At 41.0% G+C, this 12204-nt stretch overlaps 1 protein-coding gene across 1 annotated transcript; it reads left to right on the plus strand.

Moving 5' to 3' along the window:
• Positions 1 to 8291: 8291 nt before the first annotated feature.
• Positions 8292 to 8900, plus strand: LOC138765448 (zinc finger protein 623-like). The gene has a single exon (XM_069942488.1). The coding sequence runs from the start codon at positions 8292 to 8294 to the stop codon at positions 8898 to 8900; it is 609 nt and encodes a 202-aa protein (XP_069798589.1).
• Positions 8901 to 12204: the final 3304 nt, after the last annotated feature.

Genomic DNA, 12204 nt, shown 5'->3' on the forward strand with positions numbered 1-12204 from the left:
AGAGCTTATCCAAAACTATTATTAAACATTTATTTTAATAAGAAAAAGTTTAACATTACATATGTTGAAAGAAGAGAAAACATGCAGATGTTGTTGAAAATTTTCAATAAATATTTAGTTCGGCCCTCGACTTAGTCCAAGTTTTTAATTTTGGCCCTCCGTGAATTTGAGTTTGACACCCCTGGAGTAGAGGAAGATTTTGGCTTTGACGAAATGAAAAAGCCTGGTGATGCTGGGGTGGCAGAGGTCTTCATGGAGTGATTGGAGCCAGTCGGGCTGACGTGTTTAGGTCGTCATGAGGCTTAACTGTAGACTGTAACATTGAAGGAGTTGAACACCATTTCCTCACCGTGATTAATGTCCAACAGCTGGGAAATTGCAAATCTTTTTTTTTTAAAAACTACTTCTTCCTCACTCATGCACAGACTCATTACACAAAAGGTGGGAGGTAACTTTTCCAAGTTTCTTTTTTCAAAAATGATCAACAATTCTCCATCAAGAGGAGTCACGTGATGGAGTACTGGCCGGTCAGGGAATTCCAGCCCTCTCCCGAAAAGTTTAAAAAAAAACGCACAAAACACAAAGGTACAAGATTAAAATTTACAACAAAGTAAAAATAAAGGTGAGAAGAAAATGGCAGCGAAGAGAGAAAAGTCGAAAACAACGGGAAGAAGAGAAGAAGAAAGAATGTCGGAAGAAGAAGGTGAAGGCCTTACCTGTCCGAGGAGGCCCGCCACGGAGAGAGAAGCCCCCTCCCTCAGGTCAGTGGAAGTCCCGGGCTCGGGACTACAAAAATGGCTCACAAGCGCATGTAAAAAAACACACTGACGGGAGGGGGGAACAGCTGCGGAGTCGATCTCCACAGCTGAGAGAGACACCTGCAACACAGTAGCAGGTGCAGAACACAGAAAATAACGACAACAAGAAAGAAGAGGGTAAAAAGAAAACAAGGAAACAACAGATGGTCAACCCAGAGGAAGAAGAAGAAGAACAGAAAGAAATGGAAGAAGAAGAGAAAGGCAAGACAATGGATATATTTTTTTTTAAAGAATATATGGAATCAGTGAAAGAATGGCAATTACAAGAATTTAATGAGATAAAAAGAAGAATTAAGAATGCAGAAGAAAAAATGAATAAAATAGAAATGGTCATATCAGAGATAGGAAAAAGAGTGGAAAATATGGAAGAACGAGAAATAATTGTAGAAATGGAAGTAGAGGACTTAAAAGAGAAATTAGAAGAATCTAATAAAAATGTTAAAGAGGCACATGAGCTGTTAGCTCAGAAGATAGATATAATTGAAAACTATAATAGAAGAAATAATATAAAGATAGTGGGCCTTAAGGAAGATGAAGAAGGCAAGAATATGAATTTATAAAAGATTGGATCCCCAGGGTCCTAGGAAGACCAGAATTACAGGAAGAAATGGAATAGAGAGGGCACATAGAACATTAGCCCCGAAACCACAACCGCAGCAAAAACCAAGATCCATTTTAGTAAAATTCTTAAGATATACAACAAGAGAAAATATATTGGAGAAAGCAATGAAGAAAATAAGAGAAGACAAAAAGCCACTGGAATATAAAGGTCAAAAAATTTTTTTCTATCCAGAAATAAGTTTTGAACTCCTGAAGAAGAGGAAGGAGTTCAATACAGCAAAAAACGATCTTATGGAAAAAAAAGGATATAAATTTATGTTAAATTACCCAGCGGTACTTAAAATAGTTATTCCAGGGCAGCACAACAGACTATTCTCGGATCCAGAGGAAGCAAGAAAATTTGCAGAACAACTACAAAACAAGCAGAGAGATGAAGACATGTAATAAGAGTAAAATTGACCACGAACTATATGTATGTGTGTAAAGGGGTATATGTGTATATATATATATATATATATATATATATATATAGTGTGTATTTAGAGGAAAATATATAGAGTATAGATAAGAATTAATAAGGGAGGGAAAGGGAATAGAGGGAATAAGGAGGGAATTAAAAGAGTGACCTTTGTTACATATGAAAATTGAAATCTTTTCCGGGGGGGGCTGGGTGGGGAGGAGTTACTGTCACTGCAAAATCAGTTTGCGAGTGAATTCGCTAATCCAAATGGAGAGGGGAGATGTGGTTGCCCGACAAGGGATAAAGGGCAACTCAGGATGGGGAGGGGAGAATGGGGTTAAAGAAGTTTTAAATAGGAGAATAAGGAAAATGTTTGATGTTTCAGAAATGTTGTCTTATAAAGTGTTCAAAACAAGAAAGCAGAAATGGATAAGAAGGAAAGGTGATGATGGAGAAACTGAAAGGGAAGATAAACAAAGTATGAAATGGCTACGCTGAACTATACGATTTTAAATATTAACGGAATACATAACCAAATCAAAAGGAAGAAACTGCTAAATTTACTGAAAAAATAAAAAATTGATATAGCATTTGTGCAAGAAACACATTTAACTGAATTGGAGCACAAGAAATTAAAGAGAGATTGGGTAGGACATGTAACAGCAGCGTCATATAATTCAAAAGCAAGAGGAGTAGCTATATTAATTAGTAAAAATGTGCCATTTAAAATAGAAGAGGAAATAATAGATCCAGCAGGGAGATATGTAATGATAAAATGTCAGATATATTCAGAGTTTTGGAATCTACTCAATGTATATTCACCTAACGAAGAAGATCAAAAGTTTATGCAAGATATTTTTTTGAAGATAGCAGATATGCAAGGGAACAAATTAATAGGAGGGGATTTCAACCTTCATTTGGATTCAAATATGGACAAAACTTGGAAAAAAATTAACAGAAAGAACAAAGTAACCAAATTTATAATTAAATCGATGGAAGAAATGCAACTTTACACAAAGCTTCATGTAAAACAGCAATAATTACAGTAATACTAAAACAAGGGAAAGATCCACTCGCACCAGTGTCATATAGACCAATATCATTACTTAACACAGATTATAAGATAATAGCTAAACTATTAGCAAACAAATTAGCAGAGTATGTACCTAAAATGGTAAATCTAGACCAAACTGGATTTATTAAAAAAAGACGCACAACAGACAATATTTGTAAATTTATTAACTTAATTCATGCAGTAGAAGGGAGTAAAGCGCCAACAGTAGCAGTTGCTTTAGATGCAGAGAAGGCCTTTGACAGAGTAGAATGGAATTATTTATTCAAAGTATTGCAAAAATTCAGTTTACCAGAGAAATATATTAATTGGATTAAAGCATTATATAAGGGGCCATTGGCGAAAGTGACAGTAAATCGAAGCAATTTAACTTAAGCAGATCAACAAGGCAGGGATGCCCACTATCACCCTTATTGTTCACATTAGCTATAGAACCACTAGCAGAATTGATAAGAACAGAAAATAATATAAAAGGGATAAAAATAAAAGACAAGGAATATAAAATCAGTTTATTTGCGGATGATGTTATAGTGTACTTAACAGAACCAAAACTATCAATAAAAGAATTATATAAGAAATTGAAGGAATATGGAGAAGTGTCGCGTTACAAGTTTAACGTAAATAAAAGTGAAGCAATGCCAATGAATAATGCGGATTTCTCAAAATTTAAGAAGGAATCACCATTCAGATGGCAAATGCAAGCAATAAGATATCTAGGTATACAAATAAATAAAAATCTCGGCCATCTATATAAACTCAATTATTATCCACTAATGAAAAAATTACAGGGCGATTTAGAGCACTGGAAAGATTTACCATTAACACTAATAGGAAGGATAAACTGTATTAAAATGAACATTTTCCCAAGGATATTATACCTATTTCAGGCATTGCCAATACACTTGACAGAGAAATTCTTCAAGGAGTTAAAGAAAATAATAAGGAAATTTTTATGGAAAGGGGGGAAACCGAGGATAGCACTAGATAAATTAACAGAATGGTATAAACAAGGAGGCTTACAACTGCCAAACTTTAAAAATTATTATAGAGCCGCACAATTAAGATACCTATCAGATTTTAACCAAACAAGGGAAAAGCCAGATTGGACTAGATTAGAACTAGATAAAATAGGGGAAAAGATACCTGAACAAATATTATATAAATGGGATGAAAAATTAGTACAACGTAGAAATTCTCCAGTATTACATCATCTGCTCAATATTTGGAAGAAGATTCATGTAGAAAGGAATAAAACAAATTACCAATTACCAAAACTAATATTGACGCAAAATCAGTTATTCCCTTTTACAATAGATAACCTTTCCTTTAGAGAATGGGAGAAAAAAGGGATCAAAAGAATAGAAAATTGTTTTTCAGGAAATAGATTATTATCCTTTGAACAAATGAAAGATAAATACAATATAACTCAAGATACAGTGCTGGCATATTACCAATTGAGATCCTACTTGAAGGACAAATTAGGAAGCAGTCTGAGGTTACCAGAGGGAAGTATCTTTGAATATGTGATTACAGATACAATGATAATCAAAAGATTTATAACAAATATGTATATTAAACTGCAAGAAAAGGAGAATGAGGAAACAAATGGTAAAACTAAACAAAAATGGGAACAATATTTAAATATAAAGATAAAAAAGGAAACATGGGAGAAATTATGTTCTGGAACGATGAGAAATACAATAAATACGAGGTTACGTATGATACAATATAACTGGATACACAGGCTATACATTACACCTCAAAAGTTAAATAAATGGGACCCAACACATATCTGACAATGTTTTCATTGTAAAAAAGAAATGGAAACAACAATTCATGCAATCTGGACATGTGAGAAAGTAGAAAAATTTTGGGAAGATCTAAACCAGATATTAAATAAAATTACAGAAAACAATATACCAAAAATCCCAGAGATCTTCCTCCTAAGTAACATAAAAAACAAATAATTTGGAATTGATTTGGATGGTGCACAAAAAAGATTTAAGATAGCTCTAGCCGTAGCAAAAAAATGTATTATGTCAACCTGGAAATTGGAAGATAATTTGAAAATACAACAATGGTATATAGAAATGAATAAATGTAATCCATTAGAAAAAATAACATATAGTTTAAGAAATAAAATTGAAATATTTGAACAAATATGGGAGCCTTACATGAAACACAATAGAGAAAACCTACCGGGGACATTCACTACCTAAATTAACGAAAGGAGAAGGAAATGAAAAGAATTGACTCAGTGGAATTTCTTGTTTATTTTTATTGAATGACAACATTGTTTGACTGGTTTAATGTATCTTAGATTTTGTACTTTAAATGGATGGGGGGGGAAGGTAGGGAGGGTGGGATGGGAGGAGGGAGAGAAAATGACACTGTATTTATTTGAAAAGTTAAATGTATGCATCATGGTCAATGTGGTTTATGGTGTGAAAAATAAAAAATTTAAAAAAAACAATTCTCCATCAAAGTCTGAAACCTTCTTCATCGTAACTAGTGAGACACAGGACTGGTGACGGTGGCTGCTGGGGTACATAATGGGGGTGGTCTTGCCCACAAGGAATCTTTTGATTCCTCATCGTTCTGCTAGAATAGGATGGCCGTGCCTGACATCAGGTCCCGGGGTTTTCTTCTCTCACCTTCTGTTTGTTCACCATTTGGTGCCCGACTTCTTTACTCCCACATTCAGCCTGCAGGACCCATTGGGCTCTTCTCTCTCTCTCAGGAGGGAGTGTGGGTGGGAGATTATAAACTGTCCCCACCTGTTTTTTCCCCACATTATAAATTGTGCACTACCATTTTAATAGTAAACATCATTTCTTTAAACATCACATTTAATTGTTATTTCAATATTGATCACAATTGATGAGCACCTTCTACTGCTCATCCAAATAACTTTGTTGGGCTCGTTTCTGTAAGTCCTGGAGAAAAGTTTCATTTCAGTCTTCAAAAAATATCCTGCACAGACAGGGCAGGAGCCATGATCATTATTAACTTTACTCTGATGACTAAGCAAGGTCAGGGTCGATGTGCCAGACGTGATTGGGATCCCCAAGGTTTCCTCCCCTGTGACTCCCATTTTCTCTCCAGCTCTTACTCAATTTTACTCCCACTTCCTGTGGGCCTCCTCTTTCCACTCTCGAATTGTTATTCCATTTATTTGATGCACCTTTTCCCCCCACAGTAGTTGTTCTGCCTCGGCTCTGTTACTATTTTCTAAGTTTTTCCTCCTGCTGGCCCCGCTTCATTTGTTCAAGTCACACTTAACATTTTTCAATTCTTTCCATCTCCCGAGTACAAATCACACATTCCCTTCCCCAGAGATCCTTTTCACCTCTGTCCCACACTCTCCATAAATTTCCCCGACCAGCCCTTTTTTGGCCTCCCGCTCAATTCCTACCTTTTTCTGAGTTGCACAACTCACTGTCCATTTTAGTTCCTACTCTTCATGTTTACCTCACTTCAGATACAACATTTGCTGTCCCAGGGTCCCCATGTCCGTCATTTCTGATATTTTACCCAAAGGAGTGTTTACTCCTGAATTATCACACACTTGTTCCATGTTGTCCTTTTGTTCCTCTGCGCTCACTTCAGGGTCCTGACCTTTGTGTGGGGCATTTCCCCTCTATCAACCAGTCTAAGGCAGAGCATTGGAACTAGGACAACATTTTTATCCCTTCCCTGAGAAGATCTTCAAGCCCTTCTTTTCCCCGAGCAAATCCTCAATCCCTTCCTTCTGCGTGTCTGGGATGTAGCACTCTTGGTTCATCTGGAGCCCGTCAGAGTCATGCTATCGGAGGAGGGGATCAGCTGGACTGATGCCTTGAAAAGAAAACCAGGAAAGTGTCCTGTGGACACATTCTCTCGCCTTTGGGTGCCAGCTCAGTCAGTCACTTACACCATCCAGTGAGCACTTCTCATTTGGGCTCCTGACTGGCTCGCCAAATGTGGTTCTGGTTTCCGTTGCTCCTGATGCAATCAAGCTCACAGAAATCTCTTAGTTAACTCTTTATTAGGTAGCAGCTATCTGGGAGAGACCTCTCCTGCTGTCACACCTGAAGCAGTTGAGTCTCCATCCAACAAAGGGATGTATCATTGATACATTCAAGCAAGTTAGAAAAAGGTTATATCAGTCACCAACTCACATGATCTCAAAATAAAGCATTACGCGTAGGGACGCAGGCACTACCCTCTCCTACCACCCCCCACCCCAGCCTGTGGCCTCGTAACACAAGGTTAAAAAAAAAACGTTTTCAGAACAAAAGTTTATAATGCTTCAAGCTCTGTGAAAATACATCTTTCTTATCTCTCTTTCCATTCCTGTATCATCTGCTTTGGCTCCATCCCCAGGTCACTCAAGCTTGTTCCAGTCAGCACCCATCTGTGAGAGGCACTAACACACAGTCCTGCTTTTAACATTTCACCTCTCCCCAAAACACTGAATTCCAAGAAGCTCCGAAAGGTTTTAATATTCTCAGAGCTTTAATATTTATTTTCATACATTATTATTTCATCTAGATGAACTAAATGACCTTTTTTCTGAGCTGTTCAACAGCAAAAAGACCAACTAAACTCCTCGCTGTTCAACAGACAACACGTCAGATTTTCAAGGTCCAGGTCATTTATTTGACATGTGCCAAGTACATTATTGTAGCTGCAGAAGAGTTACAGGGGCTGTTACGATCAGCTGAACGGAACGGGACAGTGGACATGGTCCAACCCTGGTTAGAATGCCAGGGGTGTGGGGTCAGATCAGCAACAGAATCCGGCTCTCTTGCGGACCCGCAGGTGCTTCTGCAGGTGGGAGGATTGGGTGAAGCCTTTGCCACGCTCAGGGCAGATAATGACCATGAGTGTGGTCATTCCTTTCCTGTTCCTCAGCTCCACTCCCCCTGGTCTGTTCTGCCTGAGCCCTGCTGTGATATTTTCCCTGACGAGCAATACCACTCCTCCCCCTTTCATTCCCCCCCTATAGACTGAGCTCCTACACCACCCCCCCCCAACCCGGACAGAGTCCCCACACTCCCCCCTCCACTGACAGAGCACCCCCTACCCCGGACAGAATACCCGTTCCCCCCCCCGACAGAGCACCCACCCCCCACACACCCTGGACATAGCCCCACCCCCCAACACCTCACGAGCAGAGTCCCAAACCTCCTCCAGACAGAGCCTCAATACACTTCACTAGAGGGTGCCCCCATACCCCTCCTCATCAGAGCCCCCACCCCTCCCAGACAGCACCCGCCTCATGACACCTTTTTCATGTGCTCTCCTGGAACCCCCATCGGGCTGAACACGTGCTGTGTGCCCCATGACAGAACTGCATTGATTTATCCCCTGGTCACACACTCTCATCCCCAAAGCGATGAACCGGTTTCTGTGGTCCATCTGCAGGAAGAACTTTAAAAGGTCGAGTGAGTTAATGAAACACCAGTGGATCCACACCAGGAAGAGGGCCTTCACCTGCCCTGAGTGTGGTAAGTACTTCATCCAAACCTCCAGCCTGCTGAGATACCAGCAGGTCCACACAGGGGAGAGGCCTGTCATTTTCTCTGAGTGCAGCAAGGACTTTACCCATATCTCCATCTTACTGAGACACCTGCAGGTTCACACCAGGGAGAGGTCTTTTGTCTGCTCTGATTGTGGAAAGGCCTTCACCCAGACTTCCGACCTGCTGAACCACCAGCAGGTCCACACCGGGGACAGGCTGTTCATCTGCTCTGAGTGCGGCGAGGGCTTCACCCGGACTTGCCACCTCCTGAAGCACCAGCAAGTCCACACCAGTGAGAGGCCCTTCACCTGCTCAGAGTGCAGGAAGGGCTTCACCCATGCATCCAGCCTGCTGATACACCAGCGGGTTCACACCGAGGAGAAGCCTGTCATTTTCTCTGAGTGCAGACAGGACAGGAGACAGAAGTATGTGAAAGGGAAAATTTTGGGTCCAGTGATCATAATGTCATTAATTTCAATTTAATTATGGAGAATAAGTCTGGGCCTCAGGATGAGAATCTAAATTGGGGAAAGGTCCATTTTAAAGAAATGAAAAAGGATTTAGATTGGATTGGGATGTTGCTTTTAGGCAAAGATGTGTGAGGGAAGTGGAAGTGCTTTAAAGGTGACATTTTGAGAGCAGAGTTTGTATGTTCCTGTCAGGATTAAACACAGGGTTAGCAGGCACAGGGAACCTTGGATTTCGAGGGATATTGTGGATCTGGTTCGGACGTAGAGAGCAGTGTATAGCAGTGTAGTCAACGTGGAGCAAATGGGGTACTTGAGGAGTATAAAAAATGCAAGAGAAGCTTCAAGAAAAAAAATCAAGGTTAAAAGAAGATATGAGGTGACTTTAACAGAAAATGTGAAGGAAAATCCTAAGTGTTTCTGCAGTTATATTAAGAGCAAAAGGATAGTACAGGACAAAATTGTTCCTCTTGATGATCAGAGTGGTCAGCTTTGTATGGAGACAAAAGAGACGAGTGATTATCATAAATGTTTTTTTTTAAACCATCAGTATTCACTCAGGAAACGGGCTCAGAGTCATGGGAAGTTAGGAAAATAAGCAGTGTGGTCATGAAACCCCTAATTATACCGAGAAAATTTCCAATGGCCCGAGGATTTAGGGGAGCCCCTGGCAACCATTTTGTCCCAACTATGCAAGGACCTTGGCACCCTGGCCCCTGCTAAACCAGACCCCACGGCCAACCCTGCCCTTGTGTCCCAAAAAACTTTACTGACTGTAAATAAGTTTGTTCGGTGCGGGGCTCACCAGCCACCTCTACAGCACCCTTTTGAGGGGCAATACATCACACAACAGCTCCACCTGTGTTTTGAACATTGGTGGCAGGGGAGAGACTTTCAAACTTGATTGGTTGAAACCAGCCTACTTGGACTTTTACCAGACCATCACTTACCCAACCCCATGGCGCAGGGGTTGGCCTCCTCAAAACAGTGCCCAAATCGCCGATTCTGGGAGGGGGGGTAGTGTAGCGGCCCGCACATCAGTCCGACACAGGAATGGCCATTGAATGCGGCACCAGCAAAGCACTGTGCAGGCTGAAACGCCTGCTTCCATAGGCTGCCAGCAGAGTGGTGAAACTGACCAATCACCACCGGATGATCACAGGGACCCCAATGAGGGCCCAGACATCTCAAGTAACTAATCAGCAGCCGACTCGCTCAAGATGCGGCCTAGCTGACTATAAAAGGCAGAGCTGCTACTGAATAAACTCTACTGGTGTGTGTGTGTGTGTGTGTGTGTGTGTGTGTGTGTGTGTGTGTGTGTGTGTGTGTGTGTGTGTGTGTGTGTGTGTGTGTGGAAACCAATGGATGATTGCTTCTCAGACTAGTATGTGTCTCAGGGACCATTGTTGTTTGTCATCTATATTAATGATCTGGATGATAAAGTGGTAAATTGGACCAGCAAGTTTTCAGATAACACAAAGATTAGAGGTACTGTGGACAGCGAAGAAGGTTTTCAAAGCTTGCGAAGGGATCTGGACCAGCTGGAAAAATGGCCGATTGAATTTAATGCAGAGAATGAGATGATGCATTTTAGAAGGACAAACCAAGAAAGGACATAGACAGTAAATGATAGGGCACTGAGGAGTACGGGGACACAGAGGGCTCTGGGAATACAGATGCATAATTCCCTGAAAGTGACATCTCAGTGGTTAGGTTTGTAAAGAGAGCTTTTGGCATATAGGCCTTCATAATTCAAAGTATTGAGTTTAGGAGTTGGGATGTTATGGTAAATTTGGTGAGGCCTAATTTGGAGAATTGTGTGCTGTTTTGGTCACCTAACTGCAGGAAAGATATCAATAAGGGAGAAAGAGAAACCCTCCACTGAGGGTTGGTGAGATCCAACTAGAGAATATATGTGAAAAATGAAAGGGGGAAAGTTTAGGGTGAACACGAGGGTGAACATCACACCCAAGGTGGAAGGGTTTGGAACGAGCTGCCAGCTGAAGTGGTAAATATGGGCTCAATTTTAACATTTAAGAAGAATTTGGACAGGAACATGGATGGGAGAGTTCTGGAGGGCTATGGACTAGGTGCAGGTCAGTGGGACTAGGCACAAAAAAATGATTTGGTACAGTCTAGAAGGGCCGAAGCGGCCTGTTTTCTGTGCTGTAATGTTCTCTGGCTCCCCCTGTCCAGATGCCTCTGAAATTTTGCCATTTTTCCTGCCTCCACCACCTCCTATGGCAGCTCATTCCAGACACCAGCTCCTGTGTGTATTAAACATTTACACCTCAGATCCCCTTTAAACTTCCTTCTCACCTTCAACCTTTCCCTCCAGTTTTACACACTCCTACCGTGGGACACAGACCCTGTCCATCAACCCTATCTGTGTTTGATTTAATGTTCTGACCCCCTCTCATATTACCCCTCAGCCTCCTTCACTCGAGGGAAACCAGGAAACAGCCGATCCAATCTCTCCTTGTAAGTACTGACAGGAGTGAGATCGATCATTGGTGGAGTGGAGTCACATCAACAACCTTGCACTCAATATTTGTAGAACTAAGGAATTGATTACGGACTTCAGGAAGGGGAAGGTAGGAGAACACAAACCAGTCCTTATCGAGGGGTCAGCAGTAAAAGAACTTCAAATTCCTGGCTGTCAACATCTCTGAAGACCTATCCTGGGGCCATCATGTGGATACAATCATGTAGATGGCTTGTCGATGTCTATACATCGTGAGGTGTTTAAGAAGGTTTGGTCTGTCACCAAAGACTCCAGACAATTTCTTCAGGAGTTCTGTGGAGAGCATTCTGACAGGTTGCATCACTGTCTGACAAGGACAAGGCTGCAAAGGGTTGTGAACTCGACCGACGACATCATGAGCATTAGTCTTCACTCCATTAAGGGCATCTTAAAGAGGTGGTGTCTCAGGAGTCACCTTGATCATCATTGACCCTCACTACCCAGGCCATGCCCTTTTCTCACTGTTACAATCAGGAACGACGCACACCCAACAGGACAAAAACAGCTTCTTCCCCTCCGCCATCAGATTTCTGAACAGACAATGAAGACAGTACCTCACTTTTCCTCTCTTTTGTACTGATTATTTATTTTTAATGAGTCCATAGGTTGAGATTATAAATTGGAGAAAAGATCATTTTGAGGAAATGAGAAAGGATCTAGAAATTGGGTTAAGTTGCTTTCTTGTAAAGATGTGTTCGGTCAGTGGAAGGCCTACAAAGGCAACATTTTGAGAGTACAAAGGCAAAGTTAACAGATATAGGGAACCTTGGTTTTCGAGGGATATTGGGGACGAATA

This window comes from Narcine bancroftii, chromosome 5 (assembly GCF_036971445.1).
Source record: "Narcine bancroftii isolate sNarBan1 chromosome 5, sNarBan1.hap1, whole genome shotgun sequence".
Lineage (NCBI taxonomy): Eukaryota > Metazoa > Chordata > Chondrichthyes > Torpediniformes > Narcinidae > Narcine > Narcine bancroftii.

Coding starts and splice junctions, on each gene's coding strand:
- LOC138765448 (XM_069942488.1), top strand. CDS start 8,292: ATGAACCGGTTTCTGTGGTCCATCTGCAGGAAGAACTTTAAAAGGTCG.